Genomic DNA, 16,163 nt, shown 5'->3' with positions numbered 1-16,163 from the left:
TCTATCTACTACGATATAAGATAAGATATAATGGCACAGATTCACTGTTCACTCTGTGCTTTGATTTTATCTGGTACTTTGTCATATTTTGGCGGAAAATGTTGCATCTTGTGTTTTAGTTTCTTTGCTGGGCCCAACAAGGGGGACATGGCTTGGCAGGAAAGGAGGCATAGCCTAAAATTGGACTTTTCTCCTGTAGAAATCTGAAAGTAAGACAAGTAAAGGTTGTCTTAAACTTTTAGACAGGAACAATCTGAGCCACTGTAGTACATTTCAAGACTCCCTATAAACATGTTTAGCAAGTCTAACTAATCTGGGCCAATGACCACAACCTAGCAATTACCTACCCACCATACCGCTATTTTCACAGACCACTTCTATATAAATCAGGAAGAATTACCCCATGCATTTGGATCATAGTGAGTGACCCATCTTTGACACTTCCTTGCCTGTCCCGAGGGAGTACAGTACAAGAGATCTTACACACTCTTCATACAACTGTTGCCTCATTTCTGTTCTCTCGGTGTCTTTTCCTGGGCTCCTGATGAACCCTGTTATCTTGAACTTGATCTAAAGGTCCCTTTACATGGGACAATATTACAGCAGATAGTCCCCACAATCTGCTGATCACTAGAGATGTCCCGAACTATTCGCCGGCGAACATAGCTTGTTCGCGCTCGCCACGGCGGGCGAACATATGCGATGTTCGGTTTGCCCCCTATACATCATCATTGAGCAAAGTTTGACCCTGTACCTCACAGTCAGCAGACACATTCCAGCCAATCAGCATACCCTCCCTCCCAGACCCTCCCACCTCCTATCAAAAAGCAAGGACAGCATCCATCTTAGATTCATTCTGAAGCTGCAGTGTCCCAAATTTGACTAAGTTGTAATCGCAATGCGATTAATACAGGTTATATTAATCGCATTGCGAATTCAACTTAGAGCTGGGTTCCTAATGGTTATATTGCTAGAATATAACGAATTATATTCGTCAATTCTAGCAATACAACCATTAGGAACTTAGCTCGAAGTTGAATTCGCAATGCGATTAATGCAGGTTATAATAATCGCATTGCGAATTCAACTTACCACACTCTGCGTCAACTACGTAATTTTCCATGGGAGTTTTGCCATGGATCCCCCTCCGGCATGCCACAGTCCAGGTGTTAGTCCCCTTGAAACAACTTTTCCATCACTATTGTGGCCAGAAAGAGTCCCTGTGGGTTTTAAAATTCGCCTGTCTATTGAAGTCTATGGCTGTTCGCCCGGAAAATTTTATGTTTGCGACATCTCTACTGATCACTAGTGGAGGAGACCAATGTATTTAAATGCAGTGAGATCCTCCATCTCCTCCAGAGTATGGTGAGTAGTGATCGCTAATGCCATCACTCTTCCCCAATACTGCCTCGTTGTTTGCTGGCAGGAGATTGTGTTAACATAGCACGAACTGCTGCTGGTAAACGATAATTTTTGCATGTGCACAAACAATCGGATTACTCAATGAACGAGCATTTCGCCGAGGACAGATCGTATTGTCTAATAGAGATGTGCCGTCGGCGAAATGCTCGCGAATTGCAAGCGCTGATTTTTAGGCATGTTTAAAAATTAAAATCGCCCGATGAGTGTTCGCTTCTTCATCGGGCAATCGGTGGAAGTTTTACAGTGCATAATGAGCACTAACAAGCATTCATCCAAACTCCAGTGTGGCCAGTGTAATACAGCCTTTACTGAGCAACAACACCATAAAATATTCACACACACATAAGTTGCAGGTGCTAAGAAGCTAGCTAGTAGGTGGCTATCAAGATTCATGAACTGTTTCCAACAGTTCTGATCACTTGTTTGAGGTTAGGAAGAGAAGAGGGCACCAAGCTCAAAACATGTTGATCTGGTAAAGACCTATCTGATTTTTTATTAAAAATATACTGGCATACGGTGTGCCAAATGTATTAATACATTTATTATTCACTCACCTCTGAATAATTTGAAACAAATAAAGGATGTCTACATGCCTTCAATCCACACCCTGGCCACTTTATTAGAAAAGTGGAGAGCATTGAGAAAAACAGCAAAAAAAAAATCACAGAGTTTTGCACAAAAATTTGCTTTTTTGGAGCTACTTTTCTGGCGCAGGCGATGTGATAAATTTTCCCTAAGCCCAGCTGTGCAATTACACTTATTGCATTCTCTTAGAACTCCTTCAAACATAATTTTTATATAAAATTTTTTACCCTTTTTCATGTTTTTGTAACTTTTTGCCGCATTTTTTAAAATACTGTATACATAGAGCAGGCTTTCAGCCATTTAAAAAAAAAATAATTCTATAGTGACTTTCATAATTCAGTATAGATGTAAAAGTAGTATCTGACCACATGAAAAAAATGTAGAAAACTGCTGCAAATAATACAGCAAAAACACTGTAAAAACAAAAGACACCAGAAAAAAACCTGTGTGTGAAACCAACAATAATGTATCCAGCAGGTGTAGGAAAGGAGCGGAAAACATGTGCATCGTGGCACATATGTATCACCCCTCTGCTTCCCAGGATGCACACACCATATAAGTGACATAAGCATGCCTCAGCAATTACCACTTTGGAGCTCACTGTCTTCCTGCTACACCAGTGAGATTCCTGCCCATATAAAGTATACTAGAAATCTTAACTTTGGTATATGATGACGGCCTCTAGAGCATGCACTCAGCATCTGTTTAGATGTTAGGAACCTCCTTGTTTGGTCTCTGGTTTGCAAACTTGAGTATTTTTGTCTATGCTCAGAGTCCACCTTCAAGTCCACTTGGAACTATGAGCTGGTTTTTCAAGATGCACAAATTATGCTTTCGGGTTCCTTAGGTACACTGCTCTGTCTGCCTCCCATTTCCAGTTCCCTGCCTTACCTTTTTCTTTTGTATTTGGACAAGGCCTGATGGCAGGGGCGTAGCTAAAAGCTCATGGGCCCTGGTGCAAGAGTTCAGCTTGGGCCCCCGTCCCTAAGTGCTTGTTGGCAAGGGGCAGGGGAGCACATAGCCTTCCTGCTGTCTGAGGCAAACATTGAAAGGGCACCCCCTCATGCCAAATTCTTAACGTAACCCCTTCCCTCCAGCCAGAGGTGTAAATTGACCAGTATGCACTTTATAAAATGCCAGTGTCTTATGTGGCACAAGGGTCTTTGGGCCCCCTCAGGCTCCTGGGCCCGGTAGCGACTGCTACCTCTGCACCCCCTATAGCTACGCCCCTGCCTGATGGTGTAGATGGCTGCATGGAGCAAAACCATGCCCAGTTGCAATGGCCAATGAACATTAACATCGTGCAACTTTCACCTCTGTGGTGGGTGTTGTCTGGGTGCATGCGGCCAGCCGCACTGTCAGGGCATACCCTTTTCCATCAAGAGTGATATTTATTTTACCATTGGTTAGTGTCTGGTATACAGAAAAAGGGTTGTTCATATATGTGTACATTTAAATTTGAACAATTGTACCACATATTACATACATAAAAAGGTCTGACAATTGAACAGGGTTATAATTTAGACAGACAGTCCAAAAACTGTGCCTGACCCCACCAACTACAGGGATCTCAAGTCTCCCGGACGTTCAGGGAGTCTCCCGCTATTAGAAAGCGGCTCCCTGACACCCGCATGTGAAACACAATATATCCCGGAAAGGTTTACTGATAGCAGAGCAGAGAGATAAGAGAAGTGACAGGACACAGAGTTTAGATTACAGGTTGAATTAACCCTTTAGGGTCAAATTGGCTTCTCAAGGAGATCTATATGTTAAAGGCATCCCTTCTTCTGTCTCATTCAGTAGCTATATAACTATTGAGAGAGATGTATTTTTTTTAAAAATACATTTGCACATTTAACCCTCCATTTTAATTATATTATTTACCCCAGTGTTAAATTCACACCCCCGGATGCTTGTTTTTTTCCTACAGTGGGGTAGATAATTACACACAGGGTTTTAAAGAATAAACTTCCTGACTCAGACCAAGAGCCGAGTCAGCGAGTCAGCAAGTGAATGGAAGCAACCGCGCATGCGCATTGCGCAACCTAAGATTCGATTTATGGATCGGTTCATTTGAATGAACTGATTCAAATGAACTGATTCATGTGAAAGATCCGAACTTCCCATCTCTAGTTTACTCGCAGTAAACCTTTCCGGCAACCTGTAGCAGTGTCCCCTTCTCGGCGCGTGCGCACAGTGCAAGAAGAAGCCGATGCCAGCAGTCCGCAACGGCGCATCAGGCTGAGCCTGTGCGCACGCGCGGGATCTCAAAGCGGGAGGAGGGGGAGGGAGAGGCGGCACTGAGAAGTAGAAGGCGGCGCTGGGCACGAACGGTGATGCGGGCACCATGCATCCACAGACCTCCCCTGCTTGGGCACCTTAATTCAATGATTGACAGGTTAGTAAAACCTGTTTTTCCGCAGAATAAAGCCACAAATAGCTTTTATAAGGCCACCTTAGAAATCAGAATGCTACCCTGGACATGAGCAGATGTTTAGCTCACAGGGCTTATAGGTGGTGACAGAACCCCTTTAATCATATGCGTAAATATGATAATTTGGGGCAGGGTAATGAGCCCAGTCCTCCACACCATAGAGCAAAGTGTGCAGATACTGCATATGTTTGGAAAATGTAATAAAAAATTTCGTGAAAGAAAAAAAAAAAGAAAACCTCCCTGAAATGAGAAGTGCACCTCCCTGAAATGAGTTTTTGCAGGTTGGGATGTCTGCAACTAACGTGTGATTATTTCACATTTTACTATGTGTCATGCCATTCCCAGGCTTTATTTGTATTGAGACAGTTCTGTGCAGTGAGATTATAAGGGAAATTTATCAAAACTGGTATAAAGCAAAACTGGCTTAGTTTCCCATAGCAACCAATCAGATTCCACCTTTCATTTTCCACCTTTCATTTTACTATGGTAAACTAAGCCAGTTTTTTTTAAACCAGTTTTGATAAATCTCCTATGTCTTTATATGATTATATCACTTCATTCCAATGTACTTAATTAATATTACACTATTACATTTACTCTTTTGAAGATTAAGGTTTATGCCGTTCTGAGACTGGGGCCCCATTGGAACTGCAATTTCTGCACCCACATAGTTACTTTACTGATCTGGGTACAATAAAGTTATGTAATATAAAAAGCAAAGTTTATCGTCTGTTGTCTAATTATGATTTGGCAAGTGTAAAAAATAGCAACAGAATAAAAAAAAAATCTCTCTTAGTCCTGCATACTGGTCCTTGTATACATCAGCATGTGTTGTACGAGCCCAGAACTCATACAGCCTGCCCCCGCCACAGCAATGAGATCAGTAAGTACTGAACCACAAGAGCAATGAGATCAGTAAGCACTGCACCACAAGAGCAATGAGATCAGTAAGTACTGCACCACAAGAGCAATGAGATCAGTAAGCACTGCACCACAAGGGCAATGAGACCAGTAAGCACTGCACCACAAGAGCAATGAGATCAGTAAGTACTGCACCGCAAGAGCAATGAGATCAGTAAGTACTGCACCACAAGAGCAATGAGATCAGTAAGCACTGCACCACAAGAGCAATGAGATCAGTAAGTACTGCACCACAAGAGCAATGAGATCAGTAAGCACTGCACCACAAGAGCAATGAGACCAGTAAGCACTGCACCACAAGAGCAATGAGATCAGTAAGTACTGCACCGCAAGAGCAATGAGATCAGTAAGTACTGAACCACAAGAGCAATGAGATCAGTAAGCACTGCACCACAAGAGCAATGAGATCAGTAAGTACTGCACCACAAGAGCAATGAGATCAGTAAGCACTGCACCACAAGAGCAATGAGATCAGTAAGTACTGCACCACAAGAGCAATGATATTCGAATGCCCAGAGATTTCAAATCTGAGTTTATACCTTTTTATTACATATTCTGGTGCCTGTTTTTTAATCGTAGAGCACCATTTTGATAATACAATATTTTCTATGTATACAGCAAAGACCTTTCAGCATTAGTTGTGTGGCAAACCTTCCTTCACTGATATATGCCTGGTAAATGTGACCCTAGAGCGATATATTACTTTACAGTTAGAGCATCAGGGCTGCCTGGATATTGCACATAAAACATTTTGGTTAATTCTTAGCTTATTAAAAATCTGCTGATATCTGCTCTGGCACTCTAACGCCATCACCAGTCTGATATTTTAATGACGACACAAATTAAACCTTGGCAGGAAAAGTGATGTTGTAAGTGACCTCATTTAACGACTCAGACAATTCCTGGTCGTGACTCACATCTGAAGGTTTTTTTTACGAAGCTTGAGTGAAAAGAAAAAAAAATATCAGGAAATGTCAGCAGACGTAAGGAGTAAAAAGAGGGGGGAATGACAAAAAGGGGGCAGCGAAGGAATAGCAAAGAATGTCTTCTCCAGCTCTGTAGTGCTTGGTAATTTTGGCAACCCATGTGGGCGGGGAAATGAATGGGGCTACAGGCATATTTAGCTTGTCAGTTCTCAGTTGCTCAGACTTGCAAAAGGGTTTTCCTTAACCTGCAAGCTGTCTGTTTTCTTTATACATGCTTCGCTTATTTCTCTAGCTCATATAGAAAATCTATATTATAATAAAAGCACGTAGATAGGCAACTTTCTTACAGCAGGACATTCCAGGGGGGAAAAAAAATCTTCAGGAACTTACAAGATTCAAGGTGGAATTTTTTTCTAAGTGCTCAAGTGGATCTAAAAAGCCTTGAAATATGATCACTTTAGTGCTCCTATGGATATGCATGTTAATTGTGAACTCCTTGACTTGTAAGTAATATTCTTTGTATTTCTTTATGACAATACTTGGCAGGTTTATGGACAAATTGAAAGCTGTAATCCTATAGTAGTGTGTGTAGCAGTAATATATGCTAATGTCAGTTGGAACTGTGATGATATCATGTATGTATCATTAATTTGGACATTTTAATTTGACTACTTCTACGTGATGAACTATAAAACGTGTCATAGGTGAATTCTAACTTTTATTCTCTTCCCTTGCTAAATAGCTAGTCCATATAATAATTGTACATATTTATGTCTAATATATATATATATATATATATATATATATATATATATATGTATATATATTTGACAATTCTGTTGCATTTTAAAAGATAGATAAAACGTGCTTTCATTGTAAAAGCTATAGAAATGAATATGGTTAATAAAATGACATACCCCTATCATAAAAAAGAGATGGAGATGAAAGCACCGGATGCAAGAATGTAAATTTAAACAGTAGTGGTACAGCTTTCAGCTGCAAAGTAAAGCCTATAACATATGAAGAGACTGCAGTTGTGGAACAGACCCTGTTAAATTGAAAAGGTACGTACACATAAATCGTTCTGCCTGAGGATTGGCAGTGCTTCCGCTGTGTCTTTAAACGCTTTCTGGAATTATTGTTTTAAAAGATAGTGAAAATATACAAAGCTAAGCAACACGAGATCACGTGCGCAAACTCACCCTAGTACAGTGACCTGGGGACAATAATGCTTCTCCAAATGACATCTATGTGCACAGAGGATGCAAAGGCTGAAGTTCAGGCAGAAGGGCTGAAGTGGTGTTCTGTGAATTCCTGATTTGACTTGGTTGAAGAAAGGCAGAAAATGTAATCTTTCTAGAGGTTCGCAAGTGGTCAAGCTTTGCATGTGTTGCCTGCAGGAATATACTAATTGAGAATCACTTAGGGAATGGTATTAAGCAGCAGCTGGACGCAGATGATCGGATGCTAGCTGAGCATCTCAGGAATCTGGTACCTATTCTGCAATGCTAGTTACCCTTAATCATGTATTAGTTGCCCAGGCCTCTAGGATATAAGAAGTTTTTGTCTATGGGGCTGAATTCAGTATTGCCCGTCCACATCAGACCTTGTGGTATAGAGATGTATGCACCTTTGTTTTAATATATGCTAATGCTTGTATCCAGGCGTGAGGCTTGTGTGGCACGCAGGTTACGGTATAGTTTCTAGCTTGGTAATGTGATCTGGTAATTAGAAGACGGTGCCACTTATTTCAATAGAACTCCTGTCCAAACGTCTTCATTTTTCAGAGGACAATACCTTATTGGGTCTCTGTGCAGCTTTTTCCTGTGCAAAAAAATAAAACTAAATGAAAGTAATGTTCTTGTGTGACCTTTACTGATATGGGTCCCTTCTGCAAATAATAGGAAAGCAATAATAGGTAAGCTTCCGGCAGCTGAAGGTTTTGCCTTTAAGAAATGATAATGGCTAGTAGAGTTATTATATTGTTTGTCACCATTAGCACGTACTAGACCTGTGTGAAAATATGTAAGATATCTGCTAGAAAAGGCATATGAGTAGCTTTTTAGCATTAGGTCATAAATAGCAGGGTCAGATTGATGCATTATTACTATGAATTTAAAATATGATTATGAAAAATGGTGTATATTGTCATATTATATGTGTGCAGAACATTTACAGCATGCATGTACCTTTACCCTTATACCGTTTTTGATAGTGTATGTATATATATGTATATATATATACATATACATTGTATAAAGACATTATACATTAAGACTGTATATATATATATGTATATATATATATATATATATATATACACCTTTATATCTATCTCTATCCATCCAACTACCTAATTATATACATATAGTGTATTAACTATATACAGTATATATATATATATATATATATATATATATATTTACAGAGTATATATAATATTAAGGAGTTTATTCTGTAGAACACACCCCAAATGTACTTGCCATATTCACTGATAATTCAGTTTTATTATTTGTGCATGGCTGCAATATAAGTAGTGCACTGTTTAATGAAACCCAATCCATGGATTGCTGTCAGATGTGCTGTTCAGTTTCCAGTTTTATAATGGTGGCATAATATGTGCATTGAAATTCACAAAACCGCACTCTGTGTAACACTTGTAAAAGCCACAGTTATAACAATTTGGGCTCAAAATGGCGCTTGCCTTTCCCTAGCGAGGGCATGAAATCTACAATGCTATCATCTTCATTACTGGTAACATACTAGCGACACGTGGATTAGTATTCCTATATTTCCCTTAGAGATATGTGCCTTCGTGTCATGCAAATGACTGCAAATGGTTCTTAGGAGCAGGAAATGCTTAATCTTACAGATCTAATCATTTGTGTGTAGAAGCCCTATACCTGCTACTTATATCTTTCAGCCGTCTTGCAGGTCTACTTGTTCTGTCAATTCTTTATTTTTTGTTCCCCCTCAAGAATGGGGGAAACACGGAAGGGTGAACTGGGAATTTCTCAATTTAACCCTAATTAAGTTATTTCATTTGCTACAAGCAATATGTTTACACGTTATTGGCCTGGAGACAAGGCCGGCAGTGAGTCAGGAGGCCCTGAGTGCATTAACATTATGGAATAAAGGAAATTTAATAATGCAGGCACTACCCTTATGCTTTACATTTCAGCCACTGATTTTGCATGATCATGCACAGCTTCTTGGCCGACGTCTTGGTGTTAACGAACACTGAATAAAGCTTTAATTTCATGTTCAGCTCAAGTTCTCTATTGTCTGTGAGGACTGACTGCTGGAAGGAGGCTCTTTTTTTTTAACAAGTGGTCTGCTCCTTGCTATTCAGTGACCAAATTGTAATAAAAATCTGTTCAACAAAGCAGACCTAGGGTCACATGGAATTGTACGTGTTAAAAACATCTTGTGCTTGTTAAAACCATCTCCTTGTTTCTAAATTACCTTCTTTTTTTCATCATTAGGAAACCAGCACTGGGGTTCTTAGTATCAAAAAATCCTCAACAGAAGTAAAATGCTTTTTCCAAATTAAAGATATTTTTTTTTCTTGTGGTCCAAAGTGGCACCAGATGGGATTTAGAATCGTATGTTATTTATTATAGTCTATTGGCTGTTAGATGAGGCAAATAAAAAAAAAACTGCAGATATATGGTTTCCATTGATTACAGGTAGAAATTGTGATCTACAGGCCAGGAAGTTTTCTAAATGAATTCCTAAGTAAACATTCCAAGTTATCAGACTGCATGATGAAATGGAAGCACAGCAGCAAATTACGTCTGAGACTCAGCAAAGCATATACTGTATGCCTTTCTCTTAATTTCCTGCCACCCAAATCTATGGTTTAATTTAACTCTAAACCTCTGTGCGAGAAACATGATAATCCAGAATTGTATAGTTTCCCCATTCTGTTTTCAGTCAAGTCATGAATATTTCTTAAACTGACCTAAATAGTAGTTGTGGTATTAAGATCATAGTATCATGGCAGTTAGATGAAGCTGGTGCCTATCAAGTAGTGCTTGGTCTTATTGTAGAGATTCCAACTTTTATGTGACATTACACTGATGAAGATAGTGGGAAGCAGATAACATCCAATGGCAGTCTCATTTCTTATATCCTGGCTATTTTTTTTATCTTAAAAAAAGATTTCAAAGTACATTGTATAAATTAACTATAGATTAACCATATTGTAGCCAAATAAATGATCACAAGTAGTTATGTCTGCTACAGTCTTTTTTTTTTCTGTGCAATATATCTCAATGTGTGAGAGCTTGTCAACTAATATTACCATCATGCTCCCCTTGAGGATCAGCATCTTGTTTCACCTAATGGTATACTCTAGCGGTGGTCTCCAACATGTGACTGTCCATTTGAGGAAAAACTGCATGTTCGGCATACAGTGCATGCTAAGAATAGTCATTTTGTGACCTCTATGGAGCTAGTGGTAGAAGACCACTGCCCTATGATATGCTGTGCAATGCTTTAACAGATATGGTGGGAATTGAAATAACTTCTGATGATTTACCTACTACCATTCATGCCTATTGTTATAGGTTCCCACATAATATGTGTTTGCTGCCAATACAAGCCCATTCTGATGAATAGATCTGATTTTTCACCGAAATTTCGCACATTCAATCTGCTGCATGTGCACGTTCCCTTACTTTTTTTAATGCAAAACTTTATTGCAATATTACCAAAGAAGATCAGTCAGCCTTTTTTTTTATTACATTAAAAGGGTCAATAATAGTCCAAATGCTAGCAGTCCTGTTTGAAATGCAATATTTCTCATATAAAGAGAAAGTATTGAATCTATTCTGAACACTGCTGCATTATACGGTAGCTCCTGTACCTCTTAACAACTACGTACCAGTATAGTGACCCTATTAGGGACAACACGGATGCAGGGGAATGTACTGTATCTCCAGAATCTCCAGACAGTGATATACTATGAAGACAGTTACTGTATATCATGCTAATAGCAACATGTAATGACTCTACAGACAACTTTTATTTGGTCATAATACCGCATTTTCACATTTGTATTATGGCGGCAGGGCATGAACCACCCTGTGTGTCACCAGACAACTCAGTGGTGATCTATAGTCAGTTCAGTAGAACCTTGAGGCGTCTGAATGTTGTGGGCATAATACAAAGTAAAAATTGACCTCAAATATTGTTATAAGAGTAAGACCTGCATCAGATCACCATTACGTAATTGCTCACAATGTGCACTTTTATAATAGGTCTGACCAAAGTACAGGCTGCTTGATCACTATCACCGCATTTGTGTGTGTCTAATGCACATTAGGATACCTATACTAAGGTACTGCCACACAGTCAAGTTGGGAGCCCAGATCAGGAGTGGATCATAAAAGGAGAGAAAGTATTAAGGACAGCTATGACTTCTCTTTTTTTTTTATTTACTCTGGATTTTGGCTTCCAAAACTGCAATAAGAAACTTGATCATGTGGCTGTACCCTAACTAGTAATTGAAATGAAAACTGTATCAGAGCAATCCCCACAAAATGAATGTATTCTTAGTGGATTCTACTACAGAATGAATATTGAAATTTATGGTTAATAGATAAATGATCATTATTACACATTGCTCCCGTTTGGGTACCTTTATTGAAGAATATTTTTATCTGTCTGTATCTATCTATCTATCTATCTAATCTATACCAGCTTTTTACCAGGGAAGGCTATATTTAGAGCTCTACTTTTACCTGGAGAAGGTTCACACCAGACCATCTGATTCTATACAATTTGGCTGGTTACCTACTAGCTTCATAGCTGGAATATGCCAACATTTTAGTGTATGTTCCACAACCACCTACCACCCTGCATTTCTACTAAACTCAACATTATATTTCTACAATCATATTAGTACATTAAATATACAGTATCTTCTTAAACAACTTTATGAGCAACATAATTCATTGTTTATTTTTCACCATATCCACACATAGGTCACTGTCAAGACATTATGAAAAGGGTAAATTTTCCTCTATGTTCAAATGCTTCCGAGTGCAACTTGTTCAATTGGATATGATTCAGAATCAGCTATAAACACAATAAGGCAAGTCCTGAAATGTAGATGTGGAATTGCAAGAAGGGTTACAATAGTGAATAAAATAGGGCATACTTAGTGTAATAACATAAAATCTATGGAACTTAAGCTAGAAGTCAAGAAGCTTTGAATTCAAACGTATATACATTATGGGACTGGCTAAATATTAAAAAAAAAAATCCTACTGGATATAATCGTTTAAAGCAGCTCAATCATTTCAGTGGTACACAAACCTTGCAATGTGAGCTGTACCTACCTGTCTTATGATCTTTAGATAACGTGGTTATTAGACAGCTACCAAGAACATTGTATGTACCATGGAAATGCAAAATTAAAAAATGCTCTGGTGGGTTACCACCTTGGAGGAAGGCATGTTAGGAGTACATGATGCTTGGATTTTACAGAATTTTCATTCTAATGTATAATATTTCTTCGCCATATGCTTTATTTTATTTATTAGTAATGGTTCTGCTATAAAAGAGGGTCCAGTGCTGAAAACAGCTCCCTGCACCAGTTATTTGTCTAGTGAAATGTTACGGAATGTTCACCTTATTGTTTCTCATTTGCACTTAGCACAAGACATTTCATTGGCACCCAGTACCTTATTGCTATTATAACTAGTTCAAGAATTCTCTGCATAAAAACTGTGATTTCTAGGGTTATATCCTTGTAGGACGTGTTGTGGGACAATATTATACTAAGTGTAAAATCTATTTTATCAAAAAAACAAATGCCGAAAACATGTTCTGAGTTGCCCATAGAAACCAACCAGATCATGATTTTATGTTATAACCCATTATAGAAAGCTACAAGCCTGAATGTAATTTGTTTGTATGGGAAACAATGAAGCTTTTTGTAAGAACAGATTTTATGCTTGAGGATGTAGAACTGTAAAAACAAGCATGAAGTCATGTAAGCTCCCAGAAGGGAACCAGCAAGTGGAGAAGAATGTGGCATATGATGAGCTTTCTAGATTGGGTTGGGAGGCTCAACATTTATCCACAAGCCGTAGATCAATGTGCACAATGTGAATAAGCTGGAGTGGTATAAAGCAGACTATTTGAGCAGTGGTAAGGTTTCTGGAGAGATTTTGCATCCCTAGCCGTCTGCCGGTCTGATGGATGAATCTGTGTTAGGTGAATGCCAGGGAAACTCTTATTGCCTAAATTAGTAATACTATCAATGTTTGGTAATAAAAATAGTTTTTTAAGGAATTAACAAGGCTTTTAGTTCCACTTGAGTGAAATGTTATTGCTACAACTGATGTTTTAGAGTATTGTAATGTTTCCAATTTCTTGCAATAGCTTTGGGAGGACCCATTTATATTTCATCAAGGTAATTTAAAATGGTTTGGCATGGTAGACGCATGACTGGTCTGCAAAGGGATATGAACTCAAACCTCTGAAACACCTTTGAATAAACTGGACTGCATATCTGGCTTCACTGATACCCTTGTAAATTCTTGCAGTCGTGTTCCTAAAACTAAAAGAAAGCTTTCCCAAAAGAGTCTGAAGGGCAAGATGACATTGTTGTGATGTTAGTGAGGTGCACATATGGGTTTTATGTTTGAGTGTCAACATGCTTTTGCCAATGTACTGGAGGCATGCATAACAGGGCTGTCAAACTTCTGTAAATTGCTTTATAGTCTGTAAAAATAGAGGATGTTTTGTGATGTTTTTGAAGATGGAGTTGCTCATACAGACTATTGTAATTATCAGTAGCTTATAGTTCACAAGGAATTCTGCTAATGTGTTCATATCAATAATCTGAGCTGTAGCGTGGACATATATCACTTATGGTTTTACAAATTAACTTAAAAAATATTAGTTGGCCATGAGTTTTGATAATTTGTCCAGAAAAAATTATCTGGTCAGCAACCGTGATGTGCATAGTCTTACGGTAATTGTGGGATTAAGCATGGAGTTCAGTCTGTTTGTAAGATCCAGTCATGAGCCCCAAATGTGTTCTCATTGGTGCTTTTCTGTGTTCTGAAAAAGGGAAGAAAGTATGCAACTATAAAATCCTTGTGTATCACTTGATATTCTCTAACATTGTATAAGGTTCGAATGACTTTGGGCCAGGTTTTAGGTCCAACTGAAGGACTGTTTATTGCAGCTGTTCCCATCTCATGCTAGAGCAGAAAACCCCCCACAATTTTCTCCATATGCTCTAATCTATCTTAAATCAGAGTTAAAAAAAAAACAGGAGAAGAATAGCAAATAAACCTTTGAATGAGCATAAAGCCATATGCAAATACTTATGGTTAACATTTTAGGAAATTAACACCATTCTAATGATTAATGTGATTCTTAATGAAAATGCCCCTTTGACAGTTTCTGTTTAAATCTCTGTCACAAACAGACTAATCTAGGGCTCTGAGTATCGGTTATTCATATTGACAAATCGCATGATCTAAGTTCGGATAACTTTCCCTTTTCTAATATATATAGTATGTACGATATGGACAGTGTGGATATTTAACATGTTTTGTGATCTTTTAAGAACAGAAGGTAGGGAGAATAAACTGATCTGAATTCAATGTCAGTCTGATCTAATCAAACAAATGGACACAAGGGTGGAAATTTACTAAGACTGGCATTTCCTATGTCAGTTTTAGCTGCATTAGAGTACGATGCACCAAATTTATTACGAGGCACAGACATCTCCTGTCTTTCCATGGAGCAGAAACTGAAGTATATTCCAGCTAGGAGCTGATATAGATTTTAGCTACATTTCCATTCATTTTTTGTATAAATTATAATTGGACATGTCCTCTCCTGCTACACCCCAACCTTTTTCTTGTCACTTTTAAAAAGTGTTGAAGCTCAAAAAGTTGCAAATTTTTTCACAAATATGGCATGCGCCATAATCTGCAACTTTTTTGGGTCACTTTTGTGGCATAGAAACGTTGATAAATCTCCCCCTTACGCTGAAAATCAGATCAGGTAACCTAAACCTTTATGTTGTCTTAGTTGCCATTTAATCTTAATTCTTAAAATTCATACTTTATGTTTTGTCAGCACTAAATGGGTACTACGTCTGGAAACAAGCTCTGTTGCTCATTTAAAGCTGAGAACTAACCCTAAATAAAATCATTACAAGTGCCACAGAGCAAGTTCTAGCCACATTGCAATTTTAATTGTTCAACAGTTTTGCCTGCACAGTAGTACCGATCACAGGAAAGTTTCACATAGCAATCTAGGCTAAATCATTCCCATAAAGCTCAGAATGTGTAATTAATAAAAAAAACAAAAAAACATTTTATTAATAGTATATAAAGTACTGATTTGCAACTGGAGCCACTCATTCTGTCTCCAGTTATCACTGGTTACTCAACTGACATAAACTTCTTTCCTTTAAATGACCTACACTGGTCTATTCAGACTGGTGTAGCTTGCCACATAGCTCCCTTCAAATTAGAAAGTCATTGTTTTTAAAGGTTCAGGAGGTAGAACGATAGTGGGTCTGCCCAATATATTCCCTTACAACAGAAGTGTTTCTCAGAATCCTGGGTAGAACCAGAATGGTCCATCCAGTCCACTCAGTGGATAATAATAATTATAGGGACCCAGTCAACTTTTGACTGCAAAATTTCCAAATACATACATAAAGCTGCACATTGTTAGTACGTTATGCCCTATAAAAGAGCATGTTGAAACCTTACTTTTCTATTGTTCTGCTTCCCATAAACACATGGATAAAGTCCATCTGAGGAGCTTGTAAATGCATATCTCAGAATGTCAATGTGTGCTAAATATGTTCTTTATTTTTTTCTGATGCATCT

General features: G+C 38.4%; 1 protein-coding gene across 6 annotated transcripts in view; it reads left to right on the top strand.

Moving 5' to 3' along the window:
• The first annotated feature begins 6,378 nt into the window (after positions 1-6,378).
• CRLF1 (cytokine receptor like factor 1) overlaps positions 6,379-16,163 on the top strand; it is a 123,935-nt gene continuing 114,150 nt past the window's right edge. For all 6 annotated transcript variants that reach the window (XM_040417629.1, XM_040417625.1, XM_040417627.1 and 3 more), the window contains exon 1: positions 6,379-6,791. In XM_040417629.1, the coding sequence (XP_040273563.1) occupies positions 6,737-6,791 (55 nt within the window). In that variant the 5' untranslated portion in view covers positions 6,379-6,736. The remainder of the gene's footprint in view (positions 6,792-16,163) is intronic.

Source organism: Bufo bufo, chromosome 2 (assembly GCF_905171765.1).
Source record: "Bufo bufo chromosome 2, aBufBuf1.1, whole genome shotgun sequence".
NCBI classification, from domain to species: domain Eukaryota; kingdom Metazoa; phylum Chordata; class Amphibia; order Anura; family Bufonidae; genus Bufo; species Bufo bufo.
This window is presented reverse-complemented; position numbering and strand designations above follow the sequence as displayed.